The 19,061-nt window shown below is 48.4% G+C and overlaps 3 protein-coding genes across 3 annotated transcripts; 1 reads left to right on the forward strand and 2 right to left on the reverse strand.

The window, feature by feature from the left end:
- Positions 1-530: 530 nt before the first annotated feature.
- On the reverse strand, positions 531-3,278 carry ENTR1 (endosome associated trafficking regulator 1). Its single transcript, XM_014879986.2, has 7 exons — positions 3,125-3,278; positions 2,859-3,047; positions 2,269-2,342; positions 2,029-2,140; positions 1,698-1,760; positions 952-1,088; positions 531-684 (listed from the first exon to the last, which is right to left on the reverse strand). The coding sequence occupies exons 1-7, from the start codon at positions 3,251-3,253 to the stop codon at positions 591-593; spliced, it is 798 nt and encodes a 265-aa protein (XP_014735472.2). The 5' UTR covers positions 3,254-3,278; the 3' UTR covers positions 531-590.
- A 76-nt stretch (positions 3,279-3,354) lies between these two features.
- On the forward strand, positions 3,355-9,406 carry PMPCA (peptidase, mitochondrial processing subunit alpha). The gene is made up of 13 exons (XM_088177382.1): positions 3,355-3,459; positions 3,635-3,837; positions 3,959-4,038; positions 4,348-4,430; positions 4,719-4,813; positions 4,955-5,055; positions 5,471-5,734; positions 5,946-6,038; positions 6,280-6,398; positions 6,857-6,947; positions 7,067-7,129; positions 7,482-7,626; positions 7,928-9,406. The coding sequence occupies exons 1-13, from the start codon at positions 3,407-3,409 to the stop codon at positions 8,095-8,097; spliced, it is 1,560 nt and encodes a 519-aa protein (XP_088033508.1). The 5' UTR covers positions 3,355-3,406; the 3' UTR covers positions 8,098-9,406.
- A 192-nt stretch (positions 9,407-9,598) lies between these two features.
- Positions 9,599-18,628, reverse strand: INPP5E (inositol polyphosphate-5-phosphatase E). Its single transcript, XM_014880096.2, has 10 exons — positions 17,784-18,628; positions 16,152-16,275; positions 15,836-15,933; positions 15,170-15,294; positions 14,531-14,650; positions 14,071-14,178; positions 13,162-13,323; positions 12,463-12,578; positions 11,955-12,091; positions 9,599-10,970 (listed from the first exon to the last, which is right to left on the reverse strand). The coding sequence occupies exons 1-10, from the start codon at positions 18,626-18,628 to the stop codon at positions 10,838-10,840; spliced, it is 1,968 nt and encodes a 655-aa protein (XP_014735582.1). The 3' UTR covers positions 9,599-10,837.
- Between the last annotated feature and the right edge of the window lie 433 nt (positions 18,629-19,061).

Consider the following 19,061-nt stretch of genomic DNA (forward strand, 5'->3'; position numbering starts at 1 on the left):
GTGCCGGGACACCGCGACACGGCCTTCCGTGGCACCGGGACACCGCGGTACCGGGACACCGCGACACGGCCTTCCGTGGCACCGGGACACCGCGGTACCGGGACACCGCGACACGGCCTTCCGTGGCACCGGGACACCGCGACACGGCTTTCAGTGGCACCGGGACACCGCGGTACCGGGACACCGCGACACGGCCTTCAGTGGCACCGAGACACCGCAGTACCGGGACACCGCCTTCATTGGCACCGCGACACCGCGACCGCCGGCCGACCCCCCCGGGCTTTTCCCCTCCACAGCAAGAGCACTTGAACGGCAACAAGAGCCTCAGCCAAAATCTCTGCGAGTCCCAACCGAAACCTGGGGGAATCGCGCGGTGCCTGGGGAGAAGGGGCCGCGGTGCCCGCCCAGCAGGACCGGGGGTGTAGTCTGGTCCATTCCGGGTTTAGGGATCCGTTGGCTGTGGCTGCACCGCGGGAAGGGATGGTGAAGCCAGGTCTGCAGTTTGGTACGTCGAAATGAGGCCAAGTATCAAAAATTCACTTTTTAGTAATGGTTTCCATATGAAAACAAAGTCCTCCGTGTTGTGTGAGTCACTGTCCATCCTCTGACACCTCAGCGATTCTGTCTATGGATTTCAGGAGATCAGCGACGAGCTGCAGGGATTCTGCTCCAGAGAGCAGCTGCCTGGAATGGGAGAGACACAGTGTTAGGTTGGGTGCAGTTTTGAGAGAGTGTTCCCATATTCTGTGTTTTATCAAGCAGCATTTTATCAGGACTGGAAACTACTACCTACACTTGAAGGAAAACACATCACAGGTAAGAACATGGAGTAGCTCCTCTGGCACACAGTACTTCAATCCTAAAAAACCCACTGAGGACGTTTACTTGTGAGCCCAGAATGTAGCCCAGTGCCTGGGAGGGTGTCAGGAGGGTTGTCCCAGCCCAGCTCACCTGATGGATGCTCGGGAGCTGGTTGTGACCTGGAGCAGGTGCTGCAGGGCCACCTCTGCGTTCTGCTTGGCTGCAGCCAACCCTGCCTGGCCCGCCCGCAGTGCCTCATTCTCCAGCCTGGAATTCCTCAGCTCAGCCTGGGGGGAAGAGGCAAAAATCCATGTGAAAGAACCCCAGAACTCCAGCAGATACTCTGCAGCTAAGGAATACATTCACACAGCACTTTATGGGTGTGGAATGTAATAATTAACTAACACAAGGATAACGAACACAAGAAAACAACGTAATAAACAGTAATCATAACCAGACTGCCTGGAGGGAGTGTCTTCACAGAATCATTAGGGTTGGAAAGGGACTCTGGATGCATCCAGTCCAAACCTCTGCTAAGGCAGAGTCATCTGGAACAGGTGACACAGGGACATTTCCAGGTGGGTTTGGATGTCTCCAGAGAGGCAGACTCCATGCATTCCCTGGAGAATTTGCTCCAGGGCTTTGCCACCCTCCATGGAAAGTTCTTCCTCATTTCAGTTTCTGCCCATTGCTCCTCATCCTGGCACTGGGCACCACTGAAGAGTCTGGCATGATCCAGGCCCTCTCAGCCTGTGACAGGACACAACTCCCAGCCTTTACTGAACCTGAAAACACACCCAGCATTTTCCTCAGAGCCTGCAAAACCCTTGCAATATCCTTTCCACTTGCTCAATTCCGAGCTGTATCCTTGCAGCCCCAGCAATGCTGCTCTGTACCTGGAGCTGTGCATTTTCCTGTCTCAGTTTGGCAGCGCTGTTCTCAGCTTTGGCAGCCCGTTTCTGCAAGAGAACATGGATTATTGAAACCACAGGGTGCTGAGGATAAACCAGGCAGCTTGAGCTATGTGGGAAGGAGTGATTCCAGCACAGAACTTGGGAGGGGGTATGGTTTGTGTTACACCACGCCACGTTCTGAACGTTTTAGGAGGTAGGAACAGCTCCCTCCTTGCTTCCTCACTGTTCCTTTTTGGGACCTGCACAACCTCCCCAGCTTCACAGGGGAGAATTTCTTCCTGATACCTGATCTAAACCTCAAGCCAACACTTACAGTCATCAGCTGGAGATTCTGCTCCACGTGCTGCACCATTGCTTCCAAATCCTGTGCTTCCTTTTCTTCTTTGATTTTGTTTTCCTCAAGCTTCTTCTCAAGCTTCCTCATCCTTAAAAAAATAAGAGATGGCACACAGTAAGCACCTGTATCATTAAATACTTTAGGAAGAAAATTCTGGGAAAGGATCAAGAATCTCATGGTTTCATATCACAAGGAAAATGAATTCTTCTCACGCACTTGTCTGCTTGAGTTTCAGACAGAATCTGAAGCTTATTGATCTTGCTTCTCAAAAGAGCATTCTCTTCTTTTAGCTAAAAACAGAAATTAAAAAAATTATTATTAGGTTGAAGTGTATTTTCACAACAATACCAACAATCCAATATATAGTAACAGAATATTTATATGATAACATATGACAGAATAGAATAATAACAGAATATTCAGCTTTAATACTGGAAATCCTTGTGCTGTCTAATACATTTAAGCTTAACTTTACCTTCAGCTTGCCCATCTGGAAACCACTGTGGGGCACAGGAATGTGGCACTGAAGCACCAGTGCAAATGTGACTAATGAATGCTGCCGATTCTAAATAAACATGACCTCAAGGGGCAGGAACACGAGGAAGTCACCTGGGTCATGTGCAGGGCAGCGGGACAAAGAAAGTACCGGACCTGTTCACGCTGAAAAGCACATTTCCATAGACCTAATTCTCTTCCTCAGCAGCTCTTGATGGCACAGGCTGTGACGCCGAGTTGTGTAGCGAGCCAGCAGCCAGCTCAGAGCGGGTGGGACAGAGAAAGGTGCCGGGAGGGCGGGCAGCGCTCACCTGCTCGTAACTCGGCTGCCGGGAGGGACCGCGGGCCGGCCCCGGGGCGGCTCCGAGCGTCACCAGGTGGGCCTGCTCCACAGCCAGCGGCTGGTAGCTCTCGCTCCACTCCTCCTCCTCCTCCTCTTCCTCCTGCTCGTCCCCCGACACTGCGGGCAGCGGGGGCACGACGGGCCCGGGCCAAGCCGCCTGCGGAGGGGACAGCGGGGCTGAGGTGGGCGCCTTGACGGGACGGAGCCCGGCCGCGCTGCCGCACAAAGCCTCACCTGTGTGTCACCGCCCGGGCCGTCACCGCCGCGGGATTTGGAGCGGACGAACTCGCGGAAAGAGAAGGGGTTGGGCTCGGCCGGGTCCCCCGGCGGCGGCTCCGCCACCGGCAGCGGCGGCGCCGCCATGGCCGCCTGTGGGCGCGGCGGGGCGGGGCCTCCCCGTCCGAGCGGACCAATGAACGCGCGGCCTCCGCCGCCGCGCCCAATCGAGGCCCCGCCCTCGTCCCGCCCCCGCGGCTCAGCCCCGCCCCCTGACCCCGCTCTCACGGTGGCGGCAAGATGGCGGCGGCCATGGCGTGGCTGCGGCGAGGCGCCTGCGGCCCGGCCCGGCGGTGAGCGCGGCCCCGGCACCGCGCGGGGAGGGCAGGGCGCTGGGGGACAGCGGGGGGACGGGCGGGGAGGGGCGGCAGCGCTCGGGACCCGCTCTGGGAGGGGATCAGCGCTCGGTAGCGGCCTTGGCGGAGGGGCGCGCCCGCAGCCCGTGACGGTGTCCCCGGTGCCCCTCAGGTGCGGGCTGGCGGCCGGCCGGAGCTACAGCGGCGGCAGCGCCTACCCCAGCGTGTCGCTGACGTGCCCGCTGCCCGGCGTGCCCAAGGCCGTGTTCGCGGCGGCCGAGAGCCGGGAGCGCTTCGAGACGAGGGTGACGGTGCTGGAGAACGGGCTCCGCGTCGCCTCCCAGAATAAATTCGGGCAGTTCTGCACCGTGGGCAGTGAGTACCCGGCGGGGCTGGGGGCAGCCGGTGTCACCTCAGCTCCCCTCCGAGCCGGGGGTTGGGTTGTGAGGACCGGGGGTGTAAAAGTCACGCTGGTTTATTCTCTTCTTTACGCCAGTTCTGGTAAATTCGGGATCAAGACACGAAGCGAAATACCTCAGTGGTATCTCCCACTTCTTGGAAAAACTGGCTTTCTCTGTGAGTACTGCCCTGCAATGCCCAGTAATCTGCTGGGACAGTGAGGGAGAGCAGACAAGGAGAGCCTGATCCACAGGAACTATTAAAACATTGGTGACAGCATTGCCAGAGTCACAGAATCTTAATTGCTTATTAATTACCGTGACTGTAATTGTATTTTGGAAGTCTTTGTGGTTTCACCTCCAAGGCTGGCATGTAGTGATCAAACCATTTGACTGAAAGAACATAGAAGATGCTCTGGGTTACACTGAAGGGTTATAAAACAGTTATTGCTGTACCAATTTATAACACTGGTATTTTCTTCCTTAGTCCACAGCTCAGTTTGGCAGCAAAGATGAAATTCTCCTCACCTTAGAGAAGCATGGAGGCATTTGTGACTGCCAGGCATCGAGGTGGGCTCCTTCTCCTGCTGGTACCTGGGTGTTGTAGCACTCACAGCACTTTGGATCTCTTTTTCTGGTGTGGGGCAGGAAAAGCCACTTTTTGTTCCTAAGCAGCAGAAATCTGTTTGGGCTGCTGGGCTACAAAAAAGCCTGAAAGGATGATAAAATTCAGATTTATTTAATTTCAGATCATTTAATGATTAAAACAGCTTCATTTGTGATTTCCTGATTCTGAGATGACACTGAATGACCCCAGAAGTGACTTCTCAGTGCAGAAGCTGTTTTTTTGTGTTGCAGGGACACCATCATGTATGCAGTGTCTGCTGATGCCAGAGGCCTGGACACCGTGGTCAACTTGCTGGCTGATGTAACACTCCAGCCCAGGTTATCAGGTCTGGCAACACAATCCTCTGCCTCAAAAAAAAAAAAAATATTTCCAACACATGGCTTGCTCAGAATTCTCTCAGAAGTGACCTTGCAGCAGCTGAGTGTTTTGTGTACGGGTTGCCATCCCTTGCTTTGTTTTGTTGCAGATGAGGAAATTGAGATGACCCGAATGGCCATAAGGTTTGAGCTGGAGGATCTGAATATGAGACCTGACCCAGAGCCTCTCCTCACAGAAATGATCCATGCGGTAACACACTGGGAATCCCACCCTGCATGCAGCCTCCTGCTGCATTCTCTTCCTTTTATTTTTTTTTGCCAGCAGATTTTTGCCAGCTGCAGGGTTTGCTTTAGACTAAAAAGTAGATTTTTTGTTATTCAGTTTCTGTGATGGGAGAATTTGACTGTCCCTTCGCTCTGAAATCCAGCATTCTCCACATGTGGAAGATTCTAACCCAAACTGAAAAAAAACCAACCTATCTCTAATTTCCCTTTGTTGATACAGTTGACAAAATGTTACTGAGTTGCACTGACATTAGTGAAATAATGCTCAGCTTTTCCTCTCTGAGATGTGGGCTTAATTCCAAAGCAAAAAGATGTTAACAGAAGGATTTAGGGAAAAATGAAGTGATGTTTGTGACTTGAATGTGCCTATTCCCTTTTAGGCAGCCTTCAGAGACAACACAGTGGGACTGAACAGGTTCTGCCCCGTGGAAAACACGGACAAAATCGACCGGGATGTGCTGCACTCCTACCTGAGCAGTTACTACACCCCAGACAGGATGGTGCTGGCTGGGGTGGGGATTGAGCACGAGCACCTGGTGGAGTGTGCCAGGAAATACCTGCTGGGGGTGGAGCCCGTGTGGGGCTCTGGGCAGGGCAGGGCTGTGGACAGGTCCGTGGCTCAGTACACCGGAGGCATCATCAAGGTACGTGGTGGAGGTGGCATCCAGCACCTTGCTGGGATTTGCTGATTTCTCTCCAGGCTTTTGCTTTTCTTAAGTCACATTTCATGAGTATGAGCCCAGACTGGCCAATGACAGTTGTTAATTGGGTGGCATGGTAATTATTTGGAAGGTATCAAACTGGGTACAGTAGCTGTGAAAATTGGTGTTAATAATTTGTCTGCCTTTCCCACAGGTTGAAAAAGACATGTCTGATGTGAGTCTGGGCCCTACTCCCATCCCAGAGCTCACCCACATCATGATTGGGTTAGAAAGCTGCTCGTTTTTAGTAAGTATTAACCTGAAATCCTTCATTTTGCCCTATACTTGGAGAATCCCAGGATCACTGATCCATTACACAACCATTGACATTTTTGCTGCTGTACATCTAAACAAACAGCATTTTCTTTGACATTTTGCTGAAGGCCTTGACCTTCACACTGCTCTTGTGCTGTGTTTTTTTTCTCCCCTTTACTCACCCCAGACTCTCGAGAGCTCTGCCATTACCTGAGTTTTTTGTTCCAATCCAGGAGGACGATTTCATTCCTTTTGCGGTGCTAAACATGATGATGGGAGGTGGTGGCTCTTTTTCAGCTGGAGGGCCTGGCAAGGGCATGTTCACCCGGCTGTACCTCAATGTGCTCAACAGGTTGGTTTGTCTTGCTGTTTAAGGGGTGGCAGAAACAATCCTGAAGGAGATTTACATGGAGAAAAAAACCAAAACCAAACCCTACCAGGTTTTACATCAGTTTGTTCTGCTTGGAACGTGGGACTGGCGTGTCAGTTGGCATTTTGAGAGGGTGAAAAGTAAAGGGCAGAAGTGACCAGGAATTCTGTTTTCTTCTGCTAGTCCTGTACATGCTTTAATCAGGGAGTATTAACAGGATTGGCTGTGTATTGTCCTGGGTTTAGTCTCAAGGATTTAAGTGGAGAGAAGGAAGTAGATGCCACATGCATAAATTGTCAGAGGCAGGGATAGACAATTCTCATTGCACTGCTGAGAATCCTGAAAGTACACTAGGAGAGTGCTCACTCACTGTCCATATTTAATTTTTACATAGTAAATTCTAGATTTTCAATTTTAAAATACTGTTTGTATACTCACAGGCACCACTGGATGTACAATGCCACCTCTTACCACCACAGCTATGAGGACACAGGTCTCCTGTGTATCCATGCCAGTGCAGATCCAAAACAGGTACAGAGTTCTGTACTCAGAGTCCCTAAACTGTGACCACCACATCACTCAGTACCAGAGAGTTCTGTGCACACAAGAAGCATTGCTCTGATCTTCTTTCCATGGTCTGTTTTCTCCAGGTTCGGGAGATGGTGGAAATCATCACCAGGGAATTCATCCTCATGGCAGGAGCAGTGGGAGAGGTCAGCAGCACATTTGAGTTTGCAGATGAAATAATCCCTGGAAGTGTCCAAGGCCAGGCTGGACAGGGATTGGAGCAACCTGGGGTAATGGGAGGTGGCCCTGCCCATGGCAGGGATGGAAGTGGATGAGTTTAAGGTCCCTTCCAACCCAAACCAGTCTGGGATTCTGTGAATGCATTGCACTGATAGAGCTAGAATAGATTTTGATGGATAATTTTGTTACATTTTCTGTAAAAGAATACAGCAACGTTAGCAGTGCATCCACAAAGAGAGAGGTGTCTGCAGAACCCTTCCACATTACCTTATACTACAGAGCAGCAACCAGATTTTTAAATTTCCTGCTCATTCACAGGTGGAACTTGAGAGAGCAAAGACACAGCTCAAGTCCATGCTCATGATGAACCTGGAGTCTCGGCCAGTGATCTTTGAAGATGTGGGGAGGCAGGTTTTGGCAACAAGCACAAGGAAGCTACCTCATGAGCTCTGTGCCCTCATCAGTGAGTAGACAAAGCTTTGCCTTGTGGGCAACTGTACCTACAGTTGTAGGTACAGTTAAAATATTCTTGTAGCACTTATGAATTTCCTCTGAAAGCCTGGGGGTATAAATACTACAGAAATACATTTCAAACTGAGCTTAATTGCTGTCAAGCTAACACAGGACTTATTTTAGTCAGAAGGAAGAGAAGGTGAGAATCATCGTAGGGAAGATATGGAGTTGGTTTTCTGAGCATCAGCCCAAAGCTGCTTTGTGCTGTTCACAATGGAGGTGTCACAGCTCTGCCTTTTTTCTGTCTGCAGGTCAAGTGAAACCCACTGATATCAAGAGGGTGGTGACTAAGATGCTGCATAAGAAGCCAGCAGTGGCTGCCCTGGGTGACCTGACAGATCTGCCCACGTATGAGCACATCCAGGCTGCCCTTTCCAGCAAGGACGGGCGGCTCCCGCGGCTCTACCGCCTCTTCCGATAGAGCAGCACCTCCTGCCCGACTCAAAATCCCTTCTTTTTTAATGGTTTTTTTTTTTTTTTGATTCTCATGTTGCTGTACCACTCTCCCTCCCCCCAATGCTCCCAGGCATTCTGTGCAACCATGGAGCTGAGCAAAGCTGCTTCAGAGCACTGGACTGTGCAGAGCTGGTGTAAGGAGCCAGCGCTGGCTCTGGAGGAGGAGTTTGACCCTCTGCAGGTTACAAGAGAAGATGGGTGTTGACACCCTTCTCCTGGCTTTGGGGAGAACAGAGCAAGCCAAAGTATTCATCACTAGAATGAAAGCACATCTCTGAGCAGTCTCTTCATCACCCCAGCAGTGGAAGTGGGGCTGTTACATGAGGCCCCACTGTGCCCTTCCTGAGGAATGTGTGGCACCTTAAACAGCTTGGCTCACATGTCTGAATTAAAAGAATATTTTTAACTGTTACTAAGGTGAATAAAGACTTGGTCAGACTGAATTAGGAAAATAATAGTTACTGTCCCTGGGAAGTTAGGCAAAACGTTTCCTGCAATCCAGGTTTTGTTACAAATCATGGATCCATTTCATCAGTGTAATTCACCATCTGACAAGGAGTCACCAACCTGGGAATAACTTCATCATCTTGCTAGAGCTCCAGGGAAAGCAGACCCACGACAGAACCAATTTTCTCTGGAGTTCCTCTGGAGAGGTGCTGTACATAATGGACACTTACTTGAGAATGAGATTGATCCTATTGTTTAGGTTTTTCACTTGAACTGTGCTAAAGAATAAAAGTTCTTTTGCTCCAGAGTTGCCATACAAACAGTTACTAAAGGAGTTGCTGCTGCTGCACCTTCAACTCGTGCCTCATTTCCTCAGTGTCACCCAGATGGACTTAAGGCCTTGCAAAGACACAATCAGTCTCACAGCAGACATGTGGCTCAGCTGGAAGTCAAGATAACAAAATCAAAACATTTAGAAACACTATCTTGACTGACACCACGTCACAGCCAAGTGCCACACGTGTGACACGCTGAAGAAATGGAGACTCAAAAGAGGAATAAAACACTGGATTTATATAATCCCCTAATATATGGGTTTAAAAATACAAGAGAGCTGCACTGCAGCTCTTCACTGCTAGATGTGTATGGTAAGGAGCAATCCAGCTGGGAGCAGAGCACTGTGAGGCTGCTGGTACCTGCTTTACCCCATCCTTTCCTCGTGCAGCTCAAAGGAAAACTTGCATTGCTTCCTGCAGAGCCCACAGTGTGGAAGTCCTGTTCAGTTGTGTATGCTTGTGAGGAAATAAAGAGACCTCTGAACAACCAGAGCAAGTGGTAAGAGTTCTGAAATTCATCTGCCAAGGGTTTCCTGAACTAGAAGTGGAGCATGCTTTGTTCAATGCAAACAATTACAGAGAAATCTGTCCCACCCCTCCAACTGAAGACAAGTGGCCCAGGTCACCCAAACAGACACCACGCAAAGAACTCTGGTTCTTACAACAATAAAAGCTGGTTCTCAGTTAAGGTATTGCATTAATTTATTTTTTTTTTCCTTTAAAAAGAAAGGAAATCCAAATACCTGATGGCTACAGACAGGTCAGTGCCATAAATGTACCGCAGAACAGGAGCCTGTCTTGGACAGGTTGCATAGTCAGCAGCACTTCCTCCAAGGTGTTTGCATGATGTTTTAGGTCCTAAGGTGATTAATGATCCCATCTGTGCCCATGAGGAGTTCTTAGTTATTAGCTGTACTTAACATTTTACCAGTGACATACTGGTCCTTGTAGGATATATAGCCTTAAGACAACACTACTTCAAAAATAGCAAGTTATTCACAGTTTACTGATCTGGAAAAATAAAACCAAAAGGAATTGACTGTGATTGGAGGTAATGGAGCTGTGTGGAGCTGAGTGGCTGCAGTTGCTCTGCAAACCTCCCTAGTGCACTCACTTGGCATCACTTTGGTGAAGCATCACACAGTGCCCTGTTGTCAGATAAATTCCAACTGCTGCTGCTGCTGAAGGCAGGTAGTGCTTAATCAGCCCTGGGGAGGACAAGTGAGTTCAAGAAGGGATTGCTTCAAGCAGTCTCAGCAGACAAATATATGGCCTGAGAGTTTGGTATTTACCCCCTTAGGAATAGAAGGCCTATAGAATGATTATTGAAAGGCAATGTTTCTACACTTCAATGTACAGGAGTACATTCACACACAATTTGCTGTAGAGGACCCAAAAAGCCCAACACAGGAGCACCATCCATACACAGGACTGCTGTGAACTGGTCCCTGTTACTCCTTGTACAGAATACCAACACTTGGCTACAGAGAAGGAGCAAACCCAACCCCACACTGGATGGAAGTTAATCTGACCAAACCAAAGAGACAAACAAAGAATTCACCTTTCTGCAGGCTTTTCTTAGGTCCCCTGCCCTGGGTGATGCCAGTTCCAGCAGCTGTGCCCCTGCATGGAGGAGAACCAAGGGTCTGCACCCAGTGGCTTCCTAAGATAGTCTGGTTAAAAATAAATCAGTTACACCAGTTGGGATGGATGTTTTAAATAACTGACTCCTTTTCTTCGGCAGAAGCACTTGAGCTACATGGATTAGCTCATGCAGATGAATCCAGGATGAGGTTTAAGACATTCTTCACAAGCCACAGCATCTGCCAGAGGTGCTTATGCAGACAATTCCCTGCAGAGTTTGCCATGGCCTGAAATCCTCTTTCAGGGCACCTCTACCACAAGCACTGCAGAGCTTTCAGCTCATGAAATGCTACATATGCTGCTGGATCTTTGGTCCTTTTGCTCGCGGCGTTTCAGGAGTTCCCTTGTAGCCCGCCTCCTTATTCCAATTAAATACAGATCTCTGTCAAACAGCCCTGCAGCCAGGGGGATGCTGCAACAGGAACACAAGCCAGCAGGTCAGGGCAGAAATAAATCCTTGTTTGCCCAGCATTTCCCTCCTACTTCATACAACAAAGGCCACAAACCTGATTTTCACTTCCTTAAGGCGTTCAGCTACTGCTGTGGGAGGAACAAGAGTTCCAACAACTTGTTCTTCCACAGCAACAAGGTTTTTCACAATAGTTTAAAATGCTGGTTGTAAAAGGGAAATGTACTTTAAATTTTAGCATGAACTCACCTGCTTTCATATACAGAGGACTTTCTTAATGACTCTGAACTCATTTGAAAAGCTCAACCACGTTACTGCTAACCTGATGTATTCACTGGTGTGGTTCATCTCAACAATTCTTACATTGATGTGTTTTAGAGGGGCCAGAGCAGCCCATCACATGTTGCTATTTCATGGGTATTTAATACTCAGAAACAAAAATTCCCATTGTAATTGTACTGCTAGTCAAATACTTTGAGAAAGCACTTTTCTAGATATTCAGGTCTTGAAATCCCTGACCATAGTATTCACAAAAAAGAGAATAATTCCAAACCAAATTTTCCAAGGAGTTCTACTAATACAACAGCCTACAGTAGGACATTAGAACTTGGAGGATCTCAAAATACTCCACTGACATCCAGCTGTGCTGAACTGCAGCCACCACTGGGGAGGGAAAACAGAACTGATCTTAAAGAGGGAAAGATAAAAAGAAGAGGAAAGCTGCCCATGCTGATAGAGAAAACAGAGAGCTGAATCTCAGCTAAAACACAGATTTATATCCCATCCCTGTGGGCTCTGTTTATCCCCCTCAGAAGGATTAAGGCAGCAGGGATTTCAGCTGTCAGTGCAAGGTTTAAGCTCTTACTGCTCTGACCACCAGCATGTAGTGGGTAAAACCCAAACAGGCTCGCAGGGACAGACACAGCAGAATATCCTCAGCATCACTGGAGCCAGGAGCAATCCTGTGGAGCTGCAGGAGGTACTCACTTGTCTCTGCCAGGCCTCACTTTGACACGAAACAAGGCAAACACAGGCCGGTGGTCTGAGGTTCTGATGACAGGACACGAGGAGTATTTGACAGCCTGGATGTCGTCCTTGTAGCGGCTGCGGAACACGACTCGGTCCTGGAGGCAGGGACAGAGGGGACAGTGATGGTCATTCCCTCTGCACATCATCCACTCTGGAAAGCAGCACTGCTTCACAGAGACAAATCTATTCATTCATCACGCTCCACTTAATGAAATTAATGTGTCCTTGGATGGGGATCCATTCATGAAGTGTCTGATCCCAACAGTTGCTCTGTGCCAGCTCTGAGCACAGGGGAGAGCCCACTCAGACAAGATGTAAGGTAGGGAAAATAATGTGAACAGCCTGTGCCAAAGTATCTCTGTGCCCATAAAATTCAACAATCCTTTCTTCCAGAAGTCCTAGCTGCCCTTAAGCAACAAATCTCAGCACAACTGAATCTCCTTTGACTTCTGAAATCATCCCTTACCGTGTAGGAGGGAGTCCTTTGTTTGGAAGTGGAGTCATAGCTGTCCTTTCCTATGTCAAACTTGTAGGAAGGACGGAAATGGATATCAGCCTCTTGGAATCCTTTGAAAATAGACCCTGTAAGGGAAGGGGAGAACAGCATGAACAAACTCCTCCCTCCTGAGAACTGAGCACTGTGTCTACTAATGCTAGAACTGGAACCAGCTACTAATGCTGACTAGAAAGAGCAGCCATGTACATCCCAGAAAAACCTGGGCTTGGGCTCCAGAAAGGGAGCAAGCTCCAGTCCTGACATGGAGAGGATAAAAAATAGCCAGTGGCTGTGAAGTCAGTGGTCAGTTAAACAAAGAAGACCTGGTCCATGCACTTCCCCTTTCACTGAAAGCTCATGCTGCTTGGCAGATGCTGTTCAAATCTAAATTCCCTGGACACTGGGACAGAATGATGCCCAGGTTATGCAGGAGTCAGATGAAACAGCAGCAAATGGGTTGGGAGATTGCATTAAATAGAGCAAACTGCTACAGCCAAAGGTCCCTTGACACAATGTCACTGTATTTGCCAGCTGCTGACTCCCTTTTTTAGGGAACTTAACCAAAGCTAGCAGGAAAGGTCTCCTGGAAATGGGGACTGGGCTGACACTACTGCTGTGTGTAGGTAATTTTGTTTCTGGAGAGGAGGGAGACAAACAGCTGCCCCTTACCCCGACTCATCTCACTGGTGAGCTGGTCATACACCAGGAGCTTGGACACGTCTGTGTCGGGGTGCTGGTTCAGGATGGAATCCACAGTCTCCCGATCCTTATTCAGCCGGAAGTTGAAGTCACCAAACCAGAAAACTTCATCAAACCGAGTTGTGACATCACCTGCAAATTCACACCACAAGTGTTCAAGGGATGCTGCTGAATGAGTTTGAGTAACAGGAAGAAATTCTTTTCTTTCACTACCTGGAGATGTGATATTGAGTATGTTTTCTACCTGAATGTGGGAATTAACAACCCAGGAGAAAACAGAACAGAAATGTTAAAAACCATAGAAAAAGCTGGAAAGAGACCAAACTTCTAGGACCTAACACCAGAGGGAACACAAAAAGCTCATGCTACACTGCAGATAAAGAGTATATTCAATTTCCCAGTAAAAGGACCTAATTATTTATCTAGGCATCAAGTTGTCACCACAATGTAAGAAAACAATAATGGACTTTGGCAAACAATGCTCTGGCCTGTGTACATGCAAAGTGACATAAGGCTTATTCTCTTAAATTTTGAAATAAAGTAATTCCTAATTGCTCTAGAAAACACTTAGAAAGTGAAACACACTTGTAATATCCATAATAATTAAACTGAAATTATTATATGGTTAAAAAATACATCACCTAAAAATTCCCTTTTGAATTTTCTCTCTCCCATTTCAAATTTTTTCTCAAATTCCCAATTTCAAGAAAAAAAAAAAAATCATGGGAATAATAACCATCCTCAGACCGAAAAGACCTGTAGTCTCTTTTTACACAGCCTCAAATGATCACTCTACTCTCTCTTTCTCAGTGCAGACTGAGACACAAGGCACAGACTCTGCTGATGTGGGCTTCCCCACGCTCATGGTTTCACACTTACTAGAACTGGATCGATATGGATTTGTGTCTGGAACATTCTTGGGAAGTGTAAGGGCTTGAATGGTTTTATTGTAGTCCAGTTTCCTCTCATTCACTTTACTGTCCCCAGCTGCAAGACAGAAAGCCCATTACTGCCAACAATGAATCATTTTCATTCAATGACCATCTTTGGTTATACCAGGGGCTTCCAAAGGGTATCAGACATTTTCCACATGTAAAATGGGACACTCTGGGAGTGTCTGCACTGAATAATGATGGTAGAAAGTGTGGAAAAGGGGATACAATGGTGCAGAGTTCATTTCTGTTTCCATAAACACAGTTCTTTTGTAAGTTTGTTACCAAACAATCCTCCTCCCTCATCCTTCTCAGCTCAGCAATCCTGAGCTTTGGCTTCAGCCTGTACAGCTCCCTCCCCTCCTCTCTCAACCAAGACACTCGTAGCAAGATTACAAATGTCTCACATGTGAAGTGGGAGGTGATGAAGAGAAAGGAGGTCCCAAAAAACGTGAAGCTGATTCCCAGAGCTCCCTTGGTTTTGATCTGAGACACGATTCGAGTTGTCACCGTGGCATACTCCACTTCTGGAAGGAGGAAAAGAAGATGCTGTTACTGAAACGCTTCTGACAGTGAGCAGGGAGGTTAGGAGGGGTGTGGACACACACATTCAGAGAGCTGGGGAATTACAGCTTGGAAATTCCTTGTCAGGCCCGGATTTCTCCTGACTCTCAGCTCCATTCCCAGGCTGACAAGCTGACTGCAGCTTCAGTTAGGGAGGGAGTCTCCCAAGGTGATAACATGGTGAAAACCAGAGTGGAATTCATAATAAAGATTAACACCTGGTGTCTTTCCCGTGGGACACATCCTGAGGTGCTCTCCCAAGGATGTTTTTCCCAATTATCCAATGAGCTCCTGTCCTGTCCTAGCTGCACTAACACACTTTAAATCCGGGCTGTCTGTACAATAAATTTGCCCTTTTTCCCCCCAGAAGAGCTCCGTGTGTGTTGCTGTCCTTTCTCTCTCTCTTTGCAGCACAGTAAGCACAGAGGGGGAGAAAAGGGCAGGGCACAGGCTGGCAGCAGTGCCTCCAGCTCAGCACACACCTGAGCAGAACCAGATGAGGTCCCTGCGGATGAACACAGACATGTAGAGCACTCCGTGAGCAGCCGAGTGCAGCAGGACGTAGTGGGGGCCCAGCGTCTCCTGCAGGCGAATCTCCCACTCTCTTCTGCAGGAAAGAACAACAGCTGGATCACACAGACAGTACAGGAGACAACAACCAGGAGAGCAGATCAGCCTTGTGCACTCAGAGCAATCCCTCTCACACAGAACATCAAGTCAGAAGCAAAACCTCCCTGTGCTGAACTAAGGGCTGGCTGCTGAATCAGCAGAGCTTTGCCATCAGGATGAGATTCTGTATGCCCAGAGAAGCTGTTCCATCCCTGGAAGTGTCCAAGGTCAGTCTGGACAGGGCTTGGAGCACCCTGGTCTAGTGCAAGCTGTCCCTGCCCATGGCAGGGGGTGGCACGGGATGGGGCTTTAATGTCCCCTCCAACCCAAACCATTCTGGGATTTTATGATTTACAGATCTCTGTGACTTTTTCCTCTAAATCCCATTTCCTACTACTCATGCAGTAGAATTCAGTCTTGTTAAATGGGTTGATTATTGAAAATATTAGGAATATAATGGAGACTATTTCTAGTCTAATTCAAAGCAAAATGATTAGTTAACAATAAAAGAAGATGGTTCATTACATTGTTTTTGCTACCTGTCTGGACAGCCTTCTTGAACCCCAATGACATACATGTCCTGGGCAAAGTCTGGATCTGTTGGCAATAAGAAGTCATCCAGATTCACTGGAAGTTCCTATTACACAAGAAATTTAAAACAAAAAGAAAGAAAAGAAAAGCACTATTAGTTATGCAAAGATTTACTAGAAAAATACCTTGTAATTTGACAAAGATGATGACTCAGGTTGACAAGGAACAGAGTCATGAACAGAAAAACATCACCCCAGTCTTTTCAGTAGAGCTGGGGTAACTTTACTGCTGCCAAAGGAACTATGAAGACCTCTGTGCACTCACCTTCTGCCCCTGCATGTTCCAGGTGGCCACAAAGATTCCCATATTCCGATCAGGGAAATATCTGCTGAGTTCTTCTGCTCCCATTAAGGCACCACTTGCCAGAAGGCTGCCTTCCAAATAGCTCCTGTGGACAGAAAACCCAAAAAAGAGCACCTAAGGAAAGGGAATGGCAGCTGGGATATTGATGTGTAATGTTTGAATCTTGAAGTAATCAGGAATATTCCTTTAAGAAGATGGAATTTAATATTTATAAATTGTTCTGCTTGCTTAAAGTTCCTTCCAAAGCCAGGACATGAGGGTGATGGTGAGGCTGATGCTGCTCAAGCTCTGTGATGAGAAGGCTGAAGCCATCCAAAATCTTCAGCCCCACTAATACTCATCCAAACACAGAACAAAGAAATTGGTTTGATAACCTCAGGTTGCCCAGAGAAGCTGTGGCTGCTCCTGGAAGTGTCCAAGGCCAGGTTGGACAGGGCTTGGAGCAGCCTGGGACAGTGGGAGGTGTCCCTGCCCATGGCAGGGGTGGCACTGGATGAGCTTTGAGGTCCTTTCCACCCAAACCATTCTGTGATTCTGTGGTTCCATTAAATTTGAGTACCTTGAAGCAGCTCGGTTTACTTCAAACATAAAACAGCTCCGCCATTCCCAGGGCTCTGGCATCAGGTTTCTCCTAACCAAAAACTCAAATTCACATCCTTCCTTCAATTCAGCTCATCAAAGCAGCTTCAAGAAAATAATTTATTGAGCCTGAAGTCTCAAAATATTCCCTTTGGGAAGGACAGATGCATCCCACAGCAGCTGCCTCTCTGAAAGAACACTCTAACAGAGGTGAGGGATGCTGGCACAGGGACTGCATGTTGAATAAGCATTTTTAATCTCGCTTAAGCTCTGCAAATAGTGATGAGAGAATAATGTCAGGGGGTTCTAAGCAACCTAACACTGCCCACCAGGCTCCAGGTGCTTTAGGAAGGAATGAGGAAGAAAACTCTCATGGCAAACAATAACAATCTATCTCCGGGGCTTTTTTTACCAGCTAGTAACACCTGAATTTATCTCAGAATTATTTCCTTTCTACTACTGACTCCCACGCTTTGGATCAATGATTAAATTTTTCTCTCCTGGAGAAGCTGGGGCAGAAGAGCTCCTGTGGGATACAGGAGTAGTTCCCAGCACATAATTTGATCCTGCTATAAACCAAACAAGTGCAGCATCTGCTCAGCATCTCACAGGACTGTGATAATGCTGCATGACGATCTCAATTTTAAATACCTGGTGTTATTTTTTTTTTCTAGTTTATCATTTCAGTTCAAGCCAAATGTATTTTTATATTTTTCTAAAGAAACAGTTCCCCTGACTGCTGGCAAGCACAGCTATCTCTTAATTCTCAAACCAGATTATGTTAATATTACAAGCAAACTGGCAGCAAATCAGACTCGTATTTATGAAAATACTTATCTAAAAGGAGTAAATACAGTGTATTTGTACTGATCTCTTCCACCTCCCTGCACAGCAGATTAAATAACAGAGAACGACTTTTGTGCTTTACCAGGAGCTCAGAAGTTCCCTGCCCAGCGGGATCCTCCTCCCTGCTAACACCCCAAAAAACCAGGAGTAAAGCTGGGGCAGCCCTACCTGCTGCGAACATCCTTGGCTCGGATGGGAGTGAGCACGCTGAAGGTGGATTTCATGGAATCTGTGGAGCAATTGTCATAGAGCGTCCCATTGCCCTGCAGCCTGGAGTCGCTGAGGCTGCTGCTCACCCTCCCAAACTTGTGCTGAGAATAATGTCGGTAATCCAGACAATCTGAGTCGATCCTATTAGCTGTCCTCAGCGAGTGGGAGGCCACGTTGAGCTCCATGGGGGGCAGGGGGCGGGCCGGCATGATTTGGGACAGGCGGGGTTTGCCCCCCGCGAACCCTTTCCCCCGCAGGAGCCCCCCAAAGGCACTGGAGATCTCGGAGGCTCTTTTGCCCAGGTCCGAGGCGCCTCCCCTGCTCTTCCCCCCTGGGCCGGCTTCCAAGGCGTCTGGTGAACTGTGCAAGGAGGAATCCTGCTGGCAGCAGGGATTGCAGGGACTGGCCCTGCCCCTGGTGGGAGGGCTGGGGGACGCTTCCTGCAGGGAACCATTGGAGGAGCTCGTCTCGTTGGGATCAGTCAGACTTTCCTGGCTTGTCCTAAACCGTCTCCACTTCCTCCAGCTCTTTTCATCCAAGGATGCAGCACGTTCCAGCCGGGGCTTCCGAGGGGGCCTTGGAGTGATGGATCTAATTTTCATATTGGCTTTGAGTTCTTCTGGCAGAAGCTTTAAGGTCTCACTTATGGGCGTGCCTATTTTCGGAGGTGCCCCATCGCCCCCAGCCTCCTTTTTGGCTGCTTTTCCAGCTTTTTTTGCCTGCAGGTCCTGTACTGCTCCACCCTCCATGCTCCGAGTAAGACACACCCTTGAGTGCTGCGGAAATCCATTTGGAGTACTCATTGTCCCCCAGGTACCGGCTGTGGATGCTGCCCCAGATGAAAAGTTCCTCAAAGCATAGTTTCCTTCCCTTTATCACCCTGTGGCTTCACAGGGCTTTCCTCAGCCAGCAAGACGTGGGAATTGCAGACAGCTCAGCCTTTAGCTGGGAACGAAGGGCAGGTGAATGCGCAGGCAGATGCATTGTCCGCAAAATTCCAAGACTTGAGACACCTGGATTCCCCCAAGAGAAAGATGTAAGAAGGGAAAGTTACCGAGCTGCTAGCTGCGCTCCTCCATCAGAAAGCATCTCCTTGCAGGACCTCCCTCTAGCACAACTCACACCTCAACGTGACCTTGTTAGAAAATCAGTTATTTCCCGTTTTTTTCCCCCCAAAAGCAGAGCAGAGACGTCCTCCCTGCTGCAGGCAGCAGGGCTGTGTACAGCCTTCTTCAA

This window comes from Sturnus vulgaris, chromosome 22, assembly GCF_052056855.1.
Source record: "Sturnus vulgaris isolate bStuVul1 chromosome 22, bStuVul1.hap1, whole genome shotgun sequence".
Taxonomy (NCBI): domain Eukaryota; kingdom Metazoa; phylum Chordata; class Aves; order Passeriformes; family Sturnidae; genus Sturnus; species Sturnus vulgaris.